The sequence below is a fragment of the Pelodiscus sinensis genome, chromosome 29 (assembly GCF_049634645.1).
Source record: "Pelodiscus sinensis isolate JC-2024 chromosome 29, ASM4963464v1, whole genome shotgun sequence".
In the NCBI taxonomy this organism is placed as follows: domain Eukaryota; kingdom Metazoa; phylum Chordata; order Testudines; family Trionychidae; genus Pelodiscus; species Pelodiscus sinensis.
The window spans coordinates 2382430-2405212 of record NC_134739.1 but is presented as its reverse complement, the minus strand read 5'-3'; the positions used below and the strand labels follow the sequence as shown (position 1 = coordinate 2405212).

The following is a 22783-nucleotide window of genomic DNA, read 5'->3' as shown; positions in this document are numbered from 1 at the left end:
GCTGGTTTACCTTAACCAAAAGAAGGCTGAGGGGGGACATGATTGCACTCTTTAAATATATTAGAGGGATAAATACCAGGGAGGGAGAGGAATTATTTAAGCTTAATACCAATGTGGACACAAGAACAAATGGATATAAGCTGGCTAGTAGGAAGTTTAGACTTGAGATTAGACGAAGGTTTCTAACCATTAGAGGAGTGAGGTTCTAGAACAGCCTTCCAAGGGAAGTAGTGGGGGCAAAAGATCTATCTGGTTTCAAGATTAAACTAGATGGGTTTATGAAGGGGATGGTTTGATGAGATAACATGATCTTGGTAACTAATTGACCATTCATTATCAGTGGGAAATAGGTCAATGGAGGGATGATAGGAGTTACTATACAGAGAACTTTCTGGGTGTCTGGCTGGTGAGTCTTGCCCACATGCTCAGGGCTTAGCTGATTGCCAATCTACCCTGGAGGAAAATTCCTTCCCGACCCCAAATATGGCGGAGACCCTGGAGGTTTTTCGCCTTCCTCTGTAGCATGGGGCACAGATCACAGCTGGAGGATCTCTGCATCTTGGGGTCTTCAAAGTATTTGAAGGCTTCAATATCTGAGATATAGGTGAGAGGTTATTCTAGGAGGGGTGGGTGAGATTCTGTGGCCTGCACTGTGCAGGGGGTCAGACTAGATGATCATAATGGTCCCTTCTGACCTTAAAGTCTATGAGTAAGTCACTGGGGCCAGACGACATTCACCCAAGAGTTCTGAAAACTCAAATGTGAAATTGCAGAACTATTAACTATGGTTTGTAACCTATCCTTTAAATCAACTTCTGTACCCAATGACTGGAAGATAGCTAATATAACGCCGATATTTAAAAAGGGCTCTAGAGGCAATCCCGGCAATTACAGTCAGTACCGGGCAAATTAGTTGAAACAATAATAAAAAATAAAATTGTCAGACACACAGAAGAACATAAATTATTGGACAAAAGTCAACATGGTTTCTGTAAAGGGAAATCCTGTCTTACTAATCTATTAGAGTTCTTTGAAGGGGTCAACAAACATGCGGACAAGGGGGATGCAGTACATATAGTATACTTAGATTTCCAGAAAGCCTTTGACAAGGTCCCTCACTAAAGGCTCTTACATAAATTAAGTTGTCATGGGATAAGAGAGAAGATTCTTTCATGGATTGAGAACTGGTTAAAAGACAGGAAACAAAGGGTAGAAATAAATGGTAAATATTCAGATTGGAGAGAGGTAACTAGTGGTGTCCCCTAAGGGTCAGTACTAGGACCAATCCTATTCAACTTATTCATAAATGAGCTGGCCAAAGGGGTAAACAGTGAGGTGGCAAAGTTTGCAGATGATACTAAACTGCTCAAGATAGTTAAGACCAAAGCAGACTGTGTAGAGCTTCAAAAAGATCTCACCAAATTAAGTGATTGAGCAACAAAATGGCAAATGAAATGTAATGTTGATAAATGTAAAGTAATGCACATTGGAAAAAATAAGCCCAACTATACATACAATATGATGGGGGCTAATTTAACAACAACTGATCAAGAAAGAGATCTTGGAGTCATTGTGGATAGTTCTCTGAAGATGTCCAACATAGTGTGCAGCAGCAGTCATAAAAGCAAACATTAAACATTAGGAATAATTAAAAAAGGGATAGAGAATAAGATGGAGAATATCTTATTGCCCTTATAAAAATCCATGGTATGCCCACATATTGAATACAGCGTACAGATGTGGTCTCCTCATCTCGAAAAAGATATACTGGCATTAGAAAAAGGTCAGAAAAAGGCAACAAAAATCATTAGGGGTTTGGAACCCCTAAGAGGAGAGATTAAAGAGACTGGGACTTTTCAGTTGAGAAAAGAGGAGACTGAGGGCAGATAGGATAGAGGTCTAAAAAATCATGAGTAGTGTGGAGAAAGTGAATAAGGAAAAGTTATTTACTTGTTCCCATAATATAAGAACTAGGGGCCACCAAATGAAATTAATGGGCAGCAGGTTTAAAACAAATAAAAGGAAGTTCTTCTTCGCACAGCGCACAGTCAATGTGTGGAACTCCTTGCCTGAGGAAATTGTGAAGGCTAGGACAGTAACAGGGTTTAAAAAAGAGCTAAATAAATTCATGGAGGTGAGGTCCATCAATGGCTATTAGCCAGGATGGGTAAGGAATGGTGTCCCCAGCCTCTGTTTGTCAGAGGGTAGAGATGGTTGGCAGGAGAGAGATCACTTGATCATTACCTGTTCAATTCACTCTCTCTGGGGCACCTGGCATTGGTCACTGTCGGCAGACAGGACACTGGGCTGGATGGACCCTTGGTCTGACCCAGTCTGGCCATTCTTATGTTCTTATAAATCCCAACAATGGTACATATCTGATATTAGACAAGGCTGTAAAATGATCAATTATGATGAAGAAACCACCCCCCCAAAAGAAGACGATGGGTGGCGGTAGTCAGAGACTCTCTTTAAGAGGGATACCCGTCGACGGAGCCATGTAGATTAGGATTATAGGCAAAGGCAAATGAAGCCACGATTTAAATGATCGCGGCTTCATTTACATTTACATGGCTGCCGCGCTGAGCCGACAAACAGCTGATCAGCTGTTTGTCGGCTCAGCACGCTAGTCTGGACGCTCCCCTGCCGACATCAAAGCCCTTTGTCGGCAGCCCCGTTATTCCTCGTGGGATGAGGTTTACCGGGGCTGCTGACAAAGGGCTTTGATGTCGGCAGGGGAGTGTCCAGACTAGCGCGCGAGCTGACAAACAGCTGATCAGCTGTTTGTCGGCTCAGCGCGGCAGCCATGTAAATGTAAATGAAGCCGTGATCATTTAAATCACGGCTTCATTTACCTTTGCCAAAACAACAAATCTACATGGCTCTGTCAACGGAGCCATGTAGTTTAGACGTACCCCTAGTGAGGAGGGCTTTAAACTAGGCTCGTTGGGGGACGGTGACCAAAACCCTGAGGTAAGTGGGGAAGTCGGATACCAGGAATAAACACAAGGAGGAACGAGCAACAAAGAAGGACCTTTGACGCGAATGAAGAAGGTGGGGCAATCAACTGCAAATGCAAGAAGCCTGGAAAACAAACAGGAAGAATTAGAAGCCCTGGCCCAGTCAAAGAACTAGGATTTGATTAGAATAACGGAGACTTGGTCGGATGACTCACATGACTGGAGCACTGTCATGGAAGGGTATAAACTGTTCAGGAAGAATAGGTGGGGAAGACTGGGAGAAGGAGTTGCATTGTATGCAAGAGAGCAGTATGCTTGCTCAGAGCTCCAGTATCTAGAGGGAGAAAAGCCTGTTGAGAGTCTATGGGTTAAGTTTAGAGGTGGAAGCAACAGGAGTGGTGATGTAGTTCGTGTCTGCTATAGACCACTGGATCAGGTGGATGAAGTAGACAACTGAGAGAAGCTTCCAGATCACAGGCCGTGGTTCTCATGGGGGACTTAAGTCACCCTGACATCAGTTGGGAAACCAATACAGCAGTACACAGACAATCCAGGAAGTTTTTGGAGAATGTTGGGGATAACTTCTTGGTACAAGTGCTGAAGGAACTGACCAGGGGCCATGTGCAGCTTGACCTGCTGCTCACGAACAGGGAGAATATAGTAGGAGGAGAAGAGGTGGGTGACTATCTGGAAAGCAGTGATCATGAGATGGTAGATTTCAGGATCCTGACCAAAGAGAGTTGTAAAATATACTCTCTGGACTTCAGAAAAGCAGACTTTGACTCCCTCAGAGATCTGATGGGCAGAATCCCCTGGGATGCTAACATGAAGGGGAAAGGAGTCCAGGACAGCTGGCAGTATTTTAAAGAAGCCTTATTGAAGGCACAGAAAGAAACTATCCCGACGCGTAGCAAGAGAGGAAAACATGGTAGGAGATCGGATTGGTTTACGGGGGAAATCCTTGGTGAACTTAAGCATAAAAAGGGAGCTTACAAAAAGTGGAAACTTGGACAAATGACCAGGGAGGAGTTTAAAGGTATAGCTCGAGACTGCCGGGGGGTTATCAGGAAGGCGAAAGCACAAATGGAATTGCGACTGGATAAGGATGTGAAGGAGAACAAGAAAGGTTTCTACAGGTATGTTAATAAGACTGAATCAGTTCACTCTATCTTGTTTATCCAAGAGGAAATTAAGAGGTACCTGAATGGAGAGAATTCCAGTCTCAGTGCTCCAGCAGACATAGGCCTAACTAGAACCAGTGACTGGAAACTGAAGCTGGACAAATTCAAACTAGAAATAAGGTGCCATTTTTTAACAGTGAGGGAAATTAATCCTGGAACAAACTGCGTAGGCATGTGGTGGATTGATCAGGGTTAGATGTCTGTTGAGAAGACAAGTTCTAGCTCACCCAGAAGGTATGGGCTTGACATGCGTCTTCCCTTGGTGACATTCCATGACTTTGGCCATGCATGAAGGTAGGCCAGAGCAGCATTCTAGTCCCGTAAGATCTCCAACTTATCTGTTGTGAACGTGGATCCAGTAAATATGGCGACTGAGTGTGTCAGGCGTGTGGAGAAGCTATGATTTTTTGCAACACACAGATACCAACTGTGTGGAAGCCCAAGTAGAAAAGAACTATGCACAATTTGAATTAGTTTAAATACTGACTATGGGTCTCATTACTACTAGCCAAATCATCTGTATAAGCAGCAATTTACTCATTATCCACCACTCTATTTAATGTATTCAAAAAGACTTTAACCTAAGTTAAAATGCTACCTACTTTCCTTCAGCTTTGTCTATTAAGGTTTCAAATCATCTATGAAATGACCACCTGGTTAAAAATATCACTGTAAATGCCTGAACTTGCACTTGGATTGTAAGAAACAACATTCTTCTGACATTCCAGGACAGCGGCCTGTCTGCCAAGGGGGAAAACCACCCTGCCCTCTAGCGACACCACTCACCAGGATGATATGCAGCTGTGGGGAAAATCTGGTGCAATTTGATTCCCACTCCCTCATTTCAGAACTTACTTTGCACATCTTTAAGCCTGGAGTTTTAAAGGCACCAATGTTCAAGGTCACAATCTAACCAAACTCATTTACCTGTCTCAGAGAGGTTACAAAAGCATCTAATGCAAGATTTTAAGTAAAATTGGCTGTAACTTAACCTTGCAGGCTAGAGCCCATTAAACACATTTAGTGCGTGTGAGCAATGGCTTACTGACTTGCCTGTAGGGATGGAATTAAAAGGCAAGGGGAAGAGAGGAAAAAGTAATCTAGATGAATGACTTCATTCCCTCAGGTGACATCTAGTTAGAGCAGGTCCTCAGAACTGTGCAAGTTTTAACAGAATTGTGAATAGTGAACTGAGGATACATGACTTTTATGCTGCTAGACTATAGGTTTCTTCACTTCTGCTCAGCATCTCGTCGGAAGATCTAAAGACAAAACATTCAGCTGCACCAAAACCATTTGATTAAGGAAAAAAAGTAGGAATGGGAGGGAAGGGTTCAAATGGAGAAGGCTCTGAAATATCAGCTATGGGGGATTAGGCCTAAAGTGGAGTAGGTGCTGCAGGCACAGAAGATGCAAGGGTGAGTGACTAAGCTACACATTTCTGCCCTAGGCGATTCTTTCCTTTAAAGTGCTCAAAATGGAAAATGAAGAGAGCAGCTGAACAGCTTGACAGATTTATCTTCTTTCAGGAAAACAGCCAATACACCTGCACAGGGAACTTTTTCATAACAAAATCCTCAATTATCACTATCTGCTAACTTATCACTTGCGCTCAAGAAAGCAATTCATTAAAACTCAGGCCCTCTGGCTTGCAGACTCTTCTCTGAACACTCACTTAATACTGCTCATGGACACTATTTGTACAGATCTCTTGGTGGACTGAGACATGGTGCTCTCTCTCCCCTGACTGGAACTGAAAACTGTTGCAGAGAACAGTTGCCTTTTTTGAAATGTAACATGCTCATATCAGAATACAGGCTTCAGCCTAGGAAGCAAGGGGCTGTGGGCCAAAAAGTACTTTCAAGAATGTTCAAGTCTCTCTCTCGCACCGCAAAGTAAAAAGCCTCTTACTTGTAACGACATCTCAATCAACATCAGCAGCTTCTTGATTCCAATCCACACTTTCTTCCCTTTGACATGCTGTGCAATGGTGCTGCGTTCTTTATCTTTGAAGTTACCAAGCAGCTGGAAAGAAACCAAAAGACAGCCAGGAGCATTAGAAGGGCAACTGTACCAACCGCAATGGTGAAGGCAGAATTAGAAACCAGTCTTCAAAACAATGAAGAGTAACTGCCTGGAGGTGCCCTAGGGACAGTTATACCAGGATACTTTTATGGCATTGCTGTTATAAACAGCATCACACAGAGCCAACCTTCCATTGATTTACTTTCTGACTCTAGTAAATCCCAGGCTAGTCCTCCCCAGAAGGTCAAGTTTATAAAGGGACATAGTGATGTGTGCTAGCGCAACCTGGCAAAACTGTGGTAAAAGCCCTCCAACTACCATTCCCGATGGAGATGATGAAAACACAAACAGCTTTTTTACTTGCCATTTCCAAGGCTGTGCTAAAGAGTCCGATAAGCATTTACTTTCCCTGTGTGACTGACTCAAGATCAGCTGGCTACAGGAGTTGGATAGAAGGTAAATTTACTGGGCACTGGGTGAATAGTTTTCTGTTCTCTGAGTGACCAGGGCAGGGGTCGCTGCAGCACAATCAGGAGGATCCTGCAGCCAATTAACAGCTTGCCAGAGACAGGCTAATCAGTGCACCTGCAGCCCGTTAAGGACCTGCTAGGACTAGCTCACTAGGCTTCCCTTTAGGGAGGGCTGGCAGGTCAAGGACTGGGAGCAGCGGTTCCCAACCTTTTCCAGATGGGGACCCATTCTGACAATTCAGGAAGACTTGGCAACCCAAGGCAATTCAAAAAATGTGGGAATGGCTCCTTAAGAGCCAGCTGGCAACCCTTTTGAAATGTAATGGCGACCCATGTTTGGGTCCCGACCCATAGGTTGGGAAACCCTGACGGAGGGAAAAGGTACTATGGAAGAGCGGGAAGGATGCACTCAGGTACCAGGAGGAAAGTGCTGGGAGGGGTCATTTGGGGAAGCAGCTCAAGGAAGGACTGCAGCTCTGGTGGTGGAGGAAACACAGCCTGCTGCTGCCGCCAGTAGGGTCCCTGCGCTGGAACGCAGAACAGAGGATGGACCCAAGTTCCCCTCAACTCTCCCTGCACCACTACGGAGACTGCCCCTGAGTGGAGGTCAGGACTAAGGAGGGGTTTCACCCCAAACCTGTTGACTGGCCTGTGATAAAGGTGGTTCAGTAGAATGTGACCCCTTGTCTCCAGTAAAGGGACAGAGGCTATGCAGAGGGTCACAGCGAGCCTCTGAGGCAAGTGCTAACCGCCTAGAAGTGCAGGGCACTTGAGGCAAAGCCACATCTGCTACACCAAGGGTGGGCAAAAATTTTTGAAGTGGCCCCAGACAGCACCGGAAGAGGTGGGACCAGGATGCTTCCAGGCTTCCCCACCCCCAGACCATGATTGGCCAGGAGGCAGGAGAAGATCACAAAGTCTCCTCCACCCTACTTCTAAGTGCCACGCGCTCCTGGCAGGGTGGGAAGAGGCTTCGTGTGCTCCCCTGCCTCCAGGCCAACCACGACCTGGGGGTGGGGGAAGCGCACAAAGTTTCCTCTGCCCTGCAAGGAGCACGCAGAACTTCTAAGTACCACACACTCCTCGCAGGGTGGGGCAGGGTGGAGGAAACTTCGCGCGCTCCTGCTGCCCCCAGACCCTAATTGGTCTGTGGGTGGGGGAAGCGGCAGGGCCTCCAGGAGCCGAATCAACCCGCTTGACAGGCTAGATCCAGCTCGTGGAGGCCCTTTTGACCACCCCTGAGCTCTATATACACACACACACACACACACACACACACACACACCACTTTTGTGAGGAGCAGACACTGGCCATGGGCTTGATCCTGTGGGAGGCCAAGCACATCTTGACATGCTGAGCCTCCTTAGCCTCCATTAGTCAACTGAATGGGAATTCACAGTGTTGGGCACCAGTAATTCAACTTTCAAGTGTTCTGAGAACAAGTCTGCTATTTCTCTTCTATGCCCTCTGAACCGTTTCCAGCCAGCAGAAAATCCAAGTCACTTCCTCTCCGTACTTCTTTTCCACCCTCTGGCTGCTGCTTTCCTTGCTCCAGAGAATATTACAGTCACTAACACGTGATGACTGGTGTTTGGCCAATAAAACCAGTCAATGTCTCAAAATGTAGCTCTACTGCACTCTTGCCACAGATATATTTTGGTTCCACTAAGTGCTCCATTCTCTAGGATATTAGTCACACTCACAGAGTAACTCAGGAGGTGTTTCAGCTGTCTCAACATGCAGGGTGCTCCCCTTACCTCCAAAGCCTCCATCAGCTGTTCTCCTGTCTCAATATTGGGTACGTGAATAGTGGTGCTGAAAGCATCGAGCATTTCCATTTCCTGAAGGACATCTTTACGGCTGGTGGTTCCAATGATTAAAAGTTTGCGACCCTAACCATAAAAAACAGAATAAGTGTCAAGAAAGAAAAAAGGTCATAGGCTAGGGGGGAAATGGTGAGAAATTATCCTTAAAGCCCTTCAACTCATCTCTAAGAGACTGACAACTGAGCTATCAGATTTAAAATAAGGTCGTCACCAGTGCAAATCTTTAACAAGACAACGTGCAAGTATAAGGTTAAGGAAATCAGACTCTGTCCTGCACAACAGAGTCAAGAGATACCTCAAAAGATAATAGCATGTCCAAAGTATGAAAAAGCACTACACTATTCTGTTGCTATTCCCTTGCTCTCCTCTACACTGGCAGAAAACTCACTAAAATCTTAGCATGCCATATTGTTATCCACATTCTTTTACTGTATTTATCTAGAGAGCTCAGAGCGGAGTTGTTTATAAATTTCAATGAACAAAGTCAGATTATTAGCTCAAGCGGTCCTACACGCAAGGACAAATTACAAATGTCCAATGAGGTGTTAGTAAGTAGGATCAAACCCTCATTCATGCTTGCAGAAAGCAGCAGAGGTAATAGAAGTAAAGGGAGAAAGATAAGCCAATAGTTAGATGTGGATCCTTCATCTAAAGCACTTGTTTTATAGGCTGAAAAGAATAAAAGACACTAAAGCAATTGCTAAGCCTTTTGTTACACAAAGTACAAGACTAATTTACTAATCCTTACCCCATTTCTGGGCCTCAGTTCTAACAAAACAGGTTTTAAACAAAGGCTTGGAAGCGGCACGATGCCAGTAATTCTAAAAGGATGTATTAAATCCCCCCAATGAACCACAAACAGTGACGTTCAAACGATGCTGAGGCCCAACACTGCACCAAGATGGCCAATTCAGAGTTAAAGCAGAAAGTGCACCTCAAGTCATTCCAAAGGCAGCAGTGTCCAGCCATGAAAACTGACCCCGTGTTCAAAACTTGCCACGCTTGGGGAAAAAACCTGAGATTTGGATAATGGAAAGAATCTCAGCCTTAGCTCTGATTTTCCTTGCGTTTTTGGGCCACGGCCATTGGAACACAGTGCCTGATGGACTTGGGGTAGAGAATTTTTGAATGCCAAAATACAACTCAATAGCATGTTTAGGTCAATTTACAAATACCATTGTTTAAAGCACATATCAAGAATTCTATATTAGAATTCTAATCCTGGTAATGAAAATAGTTGTCTATTTTGCTGAAAATATCAAATTTTAGTCCAATGATAAGCTGTTACACAAAGATTTTAATCCATAGATCTAAAAATGCTTTAAAGGTCTTCTCCCTATTATAAAGTTGAGAAAACTCAAGCACACAGGGAATCAACAGCCGAGGTGGAAATACAACATTGGCCTCCTAACAATCAGTTCTATGCTCTGATCTCCTGGACCACTGTCTCAAACTCCATGTAACATTATGCTACTGAAGCATTTAATTAACAGATGGTTTAATTAACATCTGTTTAATAGGTGAGTGACAGCTCAGAGATGTGCACTATTAAATGTAAGATTTATACAAGTCATGAGATTAAAACAATTGTGTAATGTCAATAAATTATTCTACAAAAACCCTTAGCAACTGCCACCATTCTGTGCAAGTGATGGCACCAACTGAAGGTGTCTGTCTCTCTCTCACCAAAAGCTGCTCTCACTGACAGGAGTGTCAAAACTCATTTGGCAGCAAGGATCAGGTGATTATCAGGTGTCTGGAGTTCTGCAGGATTCCGTCTAAGCACCTCTACACATCTTCCAGATCAGTAGATCATCACAGGAATTGAATCCAAGCAAGGGATTCATCACAGATCTAAATTAAAGGGGTTTCTCATTGACAGATGGTCATGGTACTCAAGGTACTTACTGTAACCAAGCACAAATTACTAACTCTGCTGAATTAGTGTAATTTTGTATGCATCTCTAGAAGCAAAACAAGAGATAACCCAACAGCTGACGTCTCCTCATCCAACGTTTCTATTATGGTTGTACACCCAGGGCTCCATGGCACTGGATGCTGTAAAGAATTAGGTAAGAGATGATCCCAAGCCCACAGAGCTTACAACCGGAGAGACATGGTTTTCAAAATTAACCTGAACACTGGGATCGGCAGGCGTACATTACACATAAGCCACTAACAGGAATTCCATTTTCTTGCTCAGGTACTTTTAAAATTATTCCTCATTTCATCAGAGGGCCTCTTGTAATTTGCTGTAGAACTGACACGGATGCACGTGGAAGAAGATTCCTCCAAGGAGAGGAGCAGAGGATTGTGCATTTCACAATGAGTTGATTCTCTGTTACAGGTTATCAGCTACCTCTGCAGCTGGTTGGAGGTCTCCTACATTCTGCCCCCTTACCTGCTATCACAGCAGCGGAAATTTTTAGCTTTCCCGGGGCGGTCAGTAGAGCTGGTGGAAAAACTCTTTCCACGCAAAATGTCAACAAAAAATGTTTTAGTTGAAATGTGAAGCAGAAGACTTGAGAAGTGATTCTTCTGCTCTACTCTACACTGATTAGGCCTCAGCAGGAGCACGGAGTTCAGTTCTGGGTGCCACATTTTCAAGAAAGAGATGGAGAAACTGGAGAAGGTCCAAAGAAGAGTAACAAAAGATTAAAGGTCTAGAGAACATGACTTATAAGGGAAGACTGACAGAACTTGGGTTGTTTAGTTTAGAAAACAGAAGGCTGAGAGGGGACACTAACAGCTTTCAACTACCTAAAAGGTTGTTAGAAGGAGGAAGAAAAATGGGTCTCCTCAACCTCTGACAATAGGACAAGGAGCACATGGGAGGTTTAGGTTGGACATTGGGAAAATCTTCCTTTTGAGGTGGTTAAGCACTGGAATAAACTGGCTAGAGAGGCTGTGGAATCTCCATCGTGGGAGATATTTAAGAGCAGGGTAGACAGGCACCTGTCAGGGATGATATAGATGGTTGCTGGTCTTGCTGTGAGGGCAGGGGAATGGACTTGATGACCTCTCCAGTTCCCTTCCAGTTCTAGTATTCTATGATTCTGTGATTTCAGCTTTTCACAAAGAGAAAAAAAAATCAGTTTTGGTGACCAAAATCAAACATTTTGAACAAATATTTTTCAGTTTTGGGTTTCTGACCAAAAAATTGAATATTGAAGCAGCGTGTTTAAGACCAACATTTTCAGAAGTGGCCCCATGTTTCAGTGTTGAACCTGAGAAACTTAGGGACCAGCTGCCACAGATTTGGAGCAACGGCAAATTGCTGGGAAACTCAAGAGGAGCTGACAGTGCTCAGCGCCTGAAAGAAAAGATGTTTCAAGTTGGTCACCTAAAACACGGAGCCCTCACTGACCAGCAGTGACGGTTTCAAAAGCAGTGCAACCCATACAACAGTGTGAGATGTATGGGTTTGCATCAGAACAATCCTACACAAGACTGGGAGTCTGGAACATTGAGTCCTCCACTGATTTACTGAAAGACTATGGGCATGTTTTGTCCATGTGTGCCTCAGATGTGTGATCTGTATAATGGAGATAACACCCAAATTTAAAAAGCACTTTCAGATCCATGGATGAAGGCAAGTGCTTTGTAAGTGCTAATTATTTTAAACAGTCGCTTTCCCCTCTTTTGAAACAACACAGATTTGTCAGTGAGACAGGGTTTTATATAAACTACATAGAGACTCTGCTATACACACGATTATTCAGATCCCCAAGAGAGCAAACTAATTCAGCAAATCTGATCATCCCATGATAAAGGAATCGGTAAGGGCCCAACTGAAAAACTGTAGCTACATTATAGCTGAGCACTGACAGAACGCAGGGGGAAGAGAATAAAGCTATTCCCTATATTTCCCTGTTTGACAGAGACTTTCACTTACCCATGGTTCCTTATAATGGACATTTTGGGCATTTGGAACCCTTCCGTAAGTGATGGCAGAGGGGTTCAAACAATAGGCCGCATTCTGCTCTCAGTTACACACATGTAAATCCAGAATAACTATTGACTAAAATCAAATTACTCCCAGTTTTTACCAGAATAAAGGAAAGCAGGATCTGGTTCTATCCATTTTAAACCTACTGCTCCCCCGCCCCCACCCACATGCCAAGCGATGCTGGGATATCATTATTGCATGTGGAATTATACCAGACAAGGCGCATGCTCCCTTCCCCCTCCTGCCTGCACAAATCTGCAGAAGCCTGCCAAGTCCCAGACAAGGAGGTAGGGGCATAGGAAGGGCATTCGCAAGGGTATCCAAGAGCATCTCGCTAAGCCGGACATTTCACAACACTGAACAAATTGTACGTCCAGCTTAGTTAGGGGATGCTGCAAAGGTCTTTCACTCCCTGAGCTGATTGTTAGCTTTTCACAGGAACCAGCAGGGAAGCACATGTGAAATCTCTGTGGAGCTGGTGAGCGTCCCCATGCCTTGTGTGACTCTGCATGTAGATGAAGCAGCCTCTTAGGCTTTCAGAGCTGCTGCTGCTTAGTTCTCAGAGAAGTCCTTTTCTACAGCTTGGCTCCCTGCTGCGACAGCCCTTTTCAATCTTTCTATTTCTTGCCCACCCCCATCTCCTCTGCTGCAGAAAACAGGGAAATCTGATTGAAATAAAGACCCAGAAGAACATGTTTTATTTTCTTCTCTTCACTCCATTTTAGAAAAGCTTTTTAATTGGTTTAAAAAGATGCTAAACAAAATGTAGGGGTTCTCAGTCTTCTTGAACTGGTAACAGATACCATGTTTTAAGCACTGCTCAAAGAAATTCTGAATCATGGAGCGCAGCAAGGAATTTAAAGCAAACTCAGCGTGGCTTTCAATGGCTTTTGTAGACTTACAGATTTATTTTGCAATTTAAAAAAAAGAGCAAACAAGCTAGAAATCCCAGCCCTGAGGGACTGCTATCCAACTAGCATTTCTAGTCCTGCCCGGGAAGAGTAAAGACTGAAACAGTCTCCATGGGAAGGAGGGGGAATCTGGGAGGCAGCTTTCATAAGCCAATTTAACACAGAGTCATGCATCTTGATGCATGATAATACAGTGGCCCAGACATGCCCCCTTTACACACTAATTTTGCCCATGGTAGTTGTGGGAAGCTGTTGGCAGATTAAGTCTCCATTCTGTGAGTGACATGATGGCACTGCGTGAATGCATAACCTAAGTACTTGCACCATGAGTATATGTTCCGCTGTCTTCTCCCCCCACTTTGGCAATTCCTGTAACTCCAGTCCTCCGTCAAACACATGACAATGGGCTCACGGCATGTCATGCTGACAAAAATAAAACCAGAAGGCCTGTTTGACAGCAACGTGAGAGAGGACGTTTGTCTCCTCTGCCATCCAATGACAACTCTCAGGAGTGTTTAGGATATGCCTGGGAAGGCTCAGGGACTAAGTTTGAACCAGGTGTCAATCCTGCAGTGACTTATGTGCTTGCTCAATTTTATGCATGTGAGTAGCAGCAATGGGACTTATACACAGAAGCCTGTAGAATCATAACTAAAATCAGCAGCGACTGCAGACTAACACTCACTGAGGGAATGGCTGATCACACAGTACTGCTTACCACAACTTCCCATTCCTATCCCTTTTGGGTTTTCTATCTCCATATGAAGCCCTGTGACTCTCTCAACCCACCTTACACCTCCCTACAGGGGAGGAGGAGAGTGCCACGGGGCCCAGGGCAGCGCCTCGGATCCCTGGGCAGCACAATTTTGCGCATGCGCCATGGCCACAGTCAACAGGAATTAGCGCATGCGCAGGGCCTATTGATGCTCCGGGCCCGGGGCAGCCGCCCTGCTCACCTTGCCCTATATCCGCCGCTGCCTCCCCATGTCATAATCACCACCCTTGTGAGGACACATTCCAAAAATTGCTTGTTCTTTTCCAACTCCACTACAGGTTGAGATACATCTCTTTCTCCACAGAAAAATTCTCTACTCTCAGCCACAAGGGCATGATGAGCATATAAAAAACTAGAAGTTTGCTACAGGGCTAAGGGCTTCTCTACAATACCCGTGGCCCTTTAAATCACCGCTGGAGCACTGTGTGGTGTGCTCCAGGCAGCACTGAGAGCTACCTGGGAAGCTGGGGGTGGGGGAAGGGACGGGGCATTCTGGGCAGTGCTGAGGGCTGGCTGAGCCCCAGCTCCGCCCTTCCACCTTGTTTGGGGGCTCGGTGAAGTGGTCTGTTCCCCTGGCTACTGTATTTCAGTGGGAATTTTGTACCGCTTCTCTAATTAAGCCAAATACTGTCCTGAATAAAAGTGTTTTATTTGTGCATCATTACTACTTTATTTTCCAGTATGTGACATTAAGAATAGGCTGCCAATTTATTCAAGGTGGTGTTTGGTTCTTTTGCCAAAGCCTTTCTTCCACTTTTCCCTTATTCCACATTTCACAGGCTCTAAAAGTGGAATTCAAATGAATAGGCAGGAAATGGTGATAAGAGACCCTCTTGCCTCCCCTAAAGCAAACCAAGATGTCATTTGCAAGATACCTAAATTTCACCATGTCAACAAATGTAAGTATAAAGGACTTCTCAGCACTATTTGTAACTAAGGAGCTTACTATCCGATTTTAAAAACATTAACAGGTACCTGGGGATTTCAAATGAGGCAGACAAGATAAAAACCTATGCTTAATTGAAAACACTTCTCCACACCTGAGAAAATTATTGTTTTAATTAGATAAGAGAAACAACAAATCTGAGTTTAGGAAGATTAGAATTTACTGTTCCTTAGACAAATCAATGGCCAGAGAATCTTCACTCTGAAAACTTGCCATGTATTCCGCATGCTTCTTATTTAAGCGATGTGCAGCTATCCAGAGCTAAATGTGTTACTGAATAAACAACAACGAACCAGGATAAACTCAGTTAAAAGCCTGTGTTCAGCCACTGCTACAATTAATTGTGTGTCAGCCAGGTGTGAAGACCTCTACTGAGCAGAGGTTATACTAGGTGACCTCCTGAGGTCTCTTCCAACCCTAATCTTCTGTGATTCTACAGTAGTATTTTACACAATTGTAAACGACTGTCCAAAGGTGCAATGGAAACTCAGCCCTACCATGCAATTTTCTTACCTGAGGAGGTGCCTTTTTTAGCAACACGAGAAGGGCCTGCAACACCAAGTTGGAGAATCGTGGTCCAATAGGAACATAATCTGGAAGGAGGGAAAACTAATATTTTCAGGGTGTATTGAGTCAGCATGCCCTCCCGCTGACCCGGAAGGGGAACCACTCCCTAAAACCCCTTGCTGGGTGGGGCTGGAGCTGCTCGACCCCACCCACAGGAAGCAGGAGGGTTGGATTGGGACTATAAAAGCAGGCACTGAGAGCTCAATTAGAACCCATGGGCTGAGCAAGCCACACACTCTCCCCAGACGGAAGGCACAGCTGCCCCGTCTTAGAAGGGACCACTGGGTTGGACTGCCTGAGCTGTTGCCAGACCCAGAGGACGGGCCAAGGCCGCCCCGACTGCCGCTGAGCGCAGAAGACTGGCCGAGGGGGCCCTGGAGATTGGGCTGCACCACTGGGAAAGCTGAGTGACCCAGACCCCAGGGACACCTTGCCCACACTGTCATCCACAGCAGACTCCAAGGAACGGTGGCTGAGCCAGGTAGGCCCAAGGGGGAACTGGGAAGAGGCTCAGGGAAAGCCAACCCTGGGGTGGCTGAGGAAATGGAGGTCAGCTAGGCAGCAAGTTGCAGTCGGGCCGGTGCCCCCAGCCGTCCCTCACCTTGGGTGGCAGGTCCTCCCCCTAGGGAGAAAACCCCACGCTTGTCAGCTCCCCACCTGAGCAAGGAGACCCGACCCCTGCTCTGCCTGCAGACAGGCCTGAGCTTTGAACTGTGCACTGCCCTGACTAAGGGCACAGCCTCAGACTGCGGCTCAGCCTGCAGACAGGCCTGAGCCTTACCGGCTACACAGTTTACAGACGCTGTTTACTCTGCCCTGCTCTGGGGTTAACTTCACTGACTGCAGCTGAGCCTGCACCCTGAGCCCTGACCCATTTGGAGCCTCACCCTGGGCTGGGGCTGAGACACTGGAGGTTGCTGGTTGGCCAGGGAGTGTCGTGAGTCACTGTGGCCCCCGCAGACCCGGACGATTACACGGGGCTTATGAGTATAAGCAGGACTCAACAAACCGCTGTTCCCACTCGCCCGTGGCGAGTAGATTTCAGCCAGTCGATCCGTGCGCCCCATTCACCGGCGCTGCATGCACACGCAGTGCTGGTCTGGCGCATGCACAGTGTGGGGCTGGCAAGTAGCTCTCGCGGCAGTATGTCAAGCCCTGAGTATAAGTATGTTCAAACTTCCAGATTTCATTTAGCATGAACAGCGAGAATCAAATTTTTCTGGTTCATTTATCAAATTCCATTGTACTCCTCAAAGGAAAGCAGAGCGACTTAAAGAGAAATCTTCACTCTCGGCCTTGCAGTCACAATGAAGCAATGGATTTCAAATTGAGAATTCACACTATTTCTAGTTCTTTGTCACTTGCGAATGCCTGTTGTATGGCTTCTGAATAAGCCTCCCTGCAGAACAGTGGCCTTTCCTTTCACTGCAGGACACCTCTGGTATTCTAGCTCGTATTTCCTGAGCAGACCCTGCCTGATTGTAAGGTATCTGGGTTAAAGAGAGAGGAAACCATTCTTCTTGGATGACCTAAATCTGTGCCCACAAAGTGCATTAATATACAGTTTTCAATATACAATGCCTGCCTATTACCCAAGAAGTGTCTGTGTCTCTTTTTTTGGCAGACTGATTGACAAAACAAATACTGTAGAAACCCAACCAGGAACCAAAATCACTTAAAAAAAATCAATAAATGCATGAAGCTTGTAAGAGAGGTCACAACTTCCCCAGAGACCATATTCCTGTACGGCCAGTGCTCAAATTACATGGTCATTCTATTGTTCTCTAAACATTGTCTTTGTTTCTATAATGTAGACATTTTGGGCCAACTGCCTCGCTGCCTTGTTCCATGTACAGTGAGCCCCAGCTGTGACAAGTGGGTGTAAAACACAAGGCAATCAGAATTCTGCATTTATTCAGACAGGTGGCACAGCAGAACCTTAATTATAAATACCAGAGTTACAAAATGAGCTACTAAATCTCACTTTTCATTTGGAACTGAAAAGTACGCAATTGGGCAGCAGCAGAGACCCCAAAAAGCACAAATACAGTACAAAAGACCCTCATGATTCACTGTTTGCGATTTTGCAGATCTTTCCTAACCCTGAGATTTGCCTTTCTACCACCACCCTGTCCTCTCCCCACCATTGCACCCTGTCCCCTGCGTTGGGGGGGTGGGGAAGGATGGGAAACGAGGTCTTGGAGGGGCCTGTTGCAGGGCAGCAGGCTCCACACCCCTGTACTCACCATGCCAGCCAGGAGCCATGGGGAAATGGAACACTCTGCTTCCCCTCACCCCCAGTAATCACGGATTTCACCATTCACAGTGGTGTTAGGAACACAGTCACCGTGAATGGCGAGGGTCTCCTGTACAGTACAGTGCTGTGCTAAATGTAAACTACCAAAAAGATAAATAGAACGTGTAAACAAAGATTTGACAAGGTAAGGAAACGATTTCTGTGCTTGTTTCATTTAAAGTAAGATGGTTAAATACAGCATATTCCTTCCGCATAGTCAAGTTTCAAAGCTGTATTAGGTCAATGTTCAGTTGTAAATTTCTGAAAGTTCATCATAAAATTTTGCTCAAAGTTACTAACCATCTCCATTCCTGAGGTGCTCAGAACTCTGAGGTTTTGATTTAGTTGGGTTTAGTCCTGCTTTGAGCAAGGGTTGGACTAGATGACCTTCGGAGGTCTCTTACAATCCTAATTTTCTGCAATCCTATGATTCTACTATAGCATTTTACAGAGCTGTCAGTGACTGTTCAAAGGTGCAAGGCAGCGAAGAATCAGGCCCCTTTCTGACCTAATTAACGGTACAAATCTCATTTAGTTTAAAATGACGCAGATGGAAGCTGGAGCACAGTGACCAACTCAAATACCTTATAACAGTGGTTCCCAACCTGTGGTCCATGGACCCCTGGGGATCCGTGTTGGTACTGTAGGGGGCCCATGGAAAGTTTAGAAAAGGAAAAAAAGTAAGGATCAGGCCTACTTTGGGACTAGGACTTTCCGCCAGGCGATTCTCCCCCAGGACTCACTGTTCATGACTTGCTGCACACACGCTACCTCCCACCTTCAGGATGGACTCTTGATACCCCAGGATGCACCATGTGTTTTTCCATTGCCAGCTTGTGCTGCCATTTACACTCCAGCCTTCTCCTCCCTCCCAGTCCCACAGTGGGCCTGATCCTTCCTTTTCTTTTCTTTTTCCTCCCCCAGGGCTCCATGTCCAGCCGAGTGCCAGGGCAGGAGCTGCCTTTGGCCATGAGAGCCCCCTCACCGTACCCTGTATGGATGGGCAGGGGACAGAGGAGGTGGGAGCTGAGGAAGCAGCATGGGCCAAGGGATGTGCCGGCCACCACTTCCCACCTCTCCCCATGGGGGCATTTTAACAGATTGAAAAGGGGTACATGTGCTTGAAAAGGTTGGGAACCACTGCCTTAGAACAAGATGAAGTTAATGCTGAGGTAGAAGACAAGCATATTGCTGTTGGGCTTCAGAAATGAGACATGTTTACACCAACACTGCGGATCAATTAAGGCCTGTGAATTTTCATACCTAGATTAACCACCTAACAAAGTCACGGTTCCTGGATCATTTCTGGCTGGTAATATAACTTTGTTGCACGGAGAACTCAAAATTCCATGACTTACCTAGGAGCCTTTCAATGTCATCCACTACTACACAGCTGAGCTGGGACTTGTAGGCGTCATCAAAGATCTAGGGGAAAAACAATAATGCCTTAGTAGTGCCAAAAATTTCATCCTAAAAGAGCTTCAAGATTTTCTCAGTTACATACATGTGAACATGCCTCCAACACTTCACCTCAGACTGTTTCCAGGTGGCTGAGATCAGATTATCAACCAAACAGACAGAGCAGGAACATGCTAGTCAGATTCCTTTCCCGTTATGTGCTGGGACTTTTGAAACATGAAAAGGCCTATATGTTTGCCAGTCTTACCTAACGCTCACCATCTCCTTGACAGCTTAGCAGGAGCCTCTCCTTCAGACCCATCCATCTGTCTCTCCATTTCCCCCCAAATAGCCCCAACAACTGCCTCCCACTCTCCCAGGTGTCCTCTTAATTCTTGTAACCTTTCAATTTTTTACTTCTCAGCCTGGGAAAAAGCAGCTCTCTAAATTAGGGCTCGTCTTCACTGCTGTGGAGATTGATGCTGTGGCAGTTGATCTTCCATTCCTGGAGCGGGTGACACTGATCCTGAGCCAAGAGAGGGGCTTCACAGCCAGGCCACTTCTCCTTTCGCTGGTGTTTGAAGTCATTTTGCTCCTTTCTCCTCCATCTGCCTCAGCTCCTCCTGCATCAGATCTAAGTACGCTGAAGACATGACTTAGTGACACTAAGGCAGGGATGGGCAATAGGCGACCTGTGGGTCCGATGTAGTTCACCAAGGTTAGCCCCTGGCAGGCTGTCAGATGCTTTCTCTCCCTGCACATCTGCAGTCATGGCCACTCACAGGCCCTGTTCTCAGCCAAGAGAGCTGTAGCAAGTGGTGTGGGCCAGGCACCACAGGCAATGGGAGCTGCAAGTAGTCATACCTGCAGATGTGCCCTTATGGCCCACACCTGCACTAAGGCAACACGTCAGGAAATTTTACTTGCACTTCTTGGATCTAGGCTCCCACCTTCCTGTGCTTGTGTTCAGAATCCTCTTTGCTCTGCTGAAGAATCCTCACCCGAGTGGACAGTTCCACTTGGTCACCCCAAAGTTCACCATCAGCAATTTGGTTCCTTCCAGACGTTCTGTCAGCTCCTTCATGGCTTGTAAACACCTCTGCCTCCTTGCCTGGAAATGTGCCTCATGAATCTTGGCCTATTATTCAGCCCCTGCTGGCAAAAGGTTCACTTATCTAACAAACTTCTGAGAAACTCACTACACACAACACATTGCTATTACTGTATTTTACTATAAAGAAGGTATCAAATGAAAGCTTACATCATACTGGTTATAACCACTGCAGGACATATATACAGGTAATTTAAAAGTTGAATGCATTTCCAAAAAATGTTTAGAATCAAGCAGGACTGACAAGCAGCTTGGTCCTATGAAAAGGAGTTGTGATTAATCTGGGCAGCAGATTAAGTTTTATACTTACCCTACAACACAGGGTAAACAATTATACAGTGATTTTATTTGTAGCCGTTTTCAATTTATAATATCTTTGCTTAGTATCATGTACACCCCCACCTGTTAATAAGCTCTTTTTCTTGGTTTATTATAAGTTCATGCCAGTGCAATAATACAGCAGAATGTGAATCCTCATCAGCTGAGCCAACAGGCGGTCATGTAAACTGTCTCTGTGGAGACAGCAAAAACTTGGCAATTTCTGTGAGTGTGTCTACTGACAGGGCCTGGATACTGCAAAGGAATGCCCTTCCAGGGATTCTGGGAACTAGGCTGTATCACGCGTTACTTGAAAAGCAAAGAGGGCTAGCACAATCCCAGGAAGTTTGTTTGGCTGACTAACAAACTGGTGTCACTAAGTTTAACACCAAGTCACTTAGTTATGGATTAAGGATGTTAAGGACTAGGCAATGATCCTATAAGCAAATGCTTATTGGGTAGTTTAGTTGACTAGTCGACTCCTCCTCCCCTTTTTGCCTCTATCAGAGATTCAGAGAGAGTACTTCAAAGCGACAGTGCTGCACAGCTGATCCCAGGCTCTGTGCGGTGTTGCCCCTTTAAAATTCCACCTTGGCGTTCAAAGCAGCAGTGCTGCATGGAGCTGACCCTGGGCTCTATGTGGCACAGCCCCTTTGAAATGCTGTGGTGGCATTTTAAAGGGGCAGTGCCACACAGAGCCCGGGATCAGCTATGTGGCGCTGCCCTTTGAAGCACTGCCATGGTGTTTCAAAGTGGCAGTGCTGCATGAAGCCCAGCATCAGCTGGGGACTCCCTAGCTGATCCCAGGTTCCCTGCAGCATTTCTGCAGAACCCAGAATCAGCTGGGGAGTCCCCAGCTGACCTCGGGCTCCATGTGGCACTGCCACTTTGAAATGCCAAGTGGAGCCCGGGATCAGTCCCCAGCTAACCCTGGGCTCTGTGCAGCATTTCCACAGAACCCAGGATCAGCTATGAACCCCCCATCTGATCACAGGCTCCAGCATGGTATTTCAAAGCATGCAGAGCCTGGGGTCAGCTGGGGAGTTCCCAGCTGATCCCAGGTTCTGCGGAAATGCAGCGTGGAATCTGAGGTCAGTGAGAAATCCTCAGCTGATCCCGGGTTCCAGGGAATGCTATGCAAAGCCGAGGGTCAGCTGACCCCGGGCGCCACGTGGCATTTCAAAGTGGCAGCGTAGCATGGAATGGGAGCTCTTGTACATTTCAAAGGAGGAATGTGGAAGTGCCCATCAACTAGTCAAGATGGAAATTCCATCAACTACTCAACTAGTAAATTACTTGTTAGTTAAAATCCTTATTCTGGACACCTTGGGAAAGTATCACACTCATCATCCAATCTCTTCCTCAGAAGAATCAATTCTTGCTCCTCGTTTGACCAATGGTTCCACTGTTCAAGTCTCTAATGTATCTTTCAGGTCCTCTTCCTGTGCCTTTTGGTTCCTCCCTCACTCCTGCTTCCACTTTGATCCTGGTTGCTCGCTCTAATTGCAGGTCTTGAAGATTAGTGACCTGAGCTCATGGACACTTTCTGGGCCATGTTCTTCTGTGATGCATCCTTGTTTACCTTAGCCACAGCTGTTTACAGTTCCTCTTCCTTCTTGGCCACTGTAATATGAATTCTGTAATATGAGTCTACAGCAAAGCACTCTGTTCACACAGATCAGTAGAATCTTCCTCGCGTTTCCTGCAAGTTATTTCTACTTCTCACCACTGACCTGCCTTGTGATCCTGTGGCTCTTCCAGCTCCTCTCTCATACTACTGCTCTTGTTTTTTTCTGTCCTCTCCAGAACCATCATCTTTAGTCTTTCTAGTGCCTTACATTGCTCCACGATGCTCCTGTTGAGTTGTCCTCTTGGTGTCACTTATTTACTCTGTCACTACTGCAGCTCCAGGCAGAGAAGTAAAACCTGGTCCCTCAACGGTTTCATCTCCTGCATCTTCAACATCTAGATCTGGTCCCAGAGCCACCTCTTGCTCCTACTGCTGACTCTGAAGTTGGCCCTGTGGCTCAGAGAGCCACAGCTGCCTGCG

The 22783-nt window shown here is 45.8% G+C and overlaps 1 protein-coding gene across 3 annotated transcripts in view; it reads right to left on the bottom strand.

Moving 5' to 3' along the window:
• Nucleotides 1–22783, bottom strand: part of NSF (N-ethylmaleimide sensitive factor, vesicle fusing ATPase) — a 162931-nt gene that overhangs the window by 7151 nt on the left and 132997 nt on the right. For all 3 annotated transcript variants that reach the window (XM_075911369.1, XM_075911370.1, XM_025181455.2), the window contains exons 16-19: nt 19265–19331; nt 15557–15636; nt 8394–8528; nt 6053–6166 (exon numbers count right to left, since the gene is read on the bottom strand). In XM_075911369.1, the coding sequence (XP_075767484.1) occupies nt 6053–6166; nt 8394–8528; nt 15557–15636; nt 19265–19331 (396 nt within the window). The remainder of the gene's footprint in view (nt 1–6052; nt 6167–8393; nt 8529–15556; nt 15637–19264; nt 19332–22783) is intronic.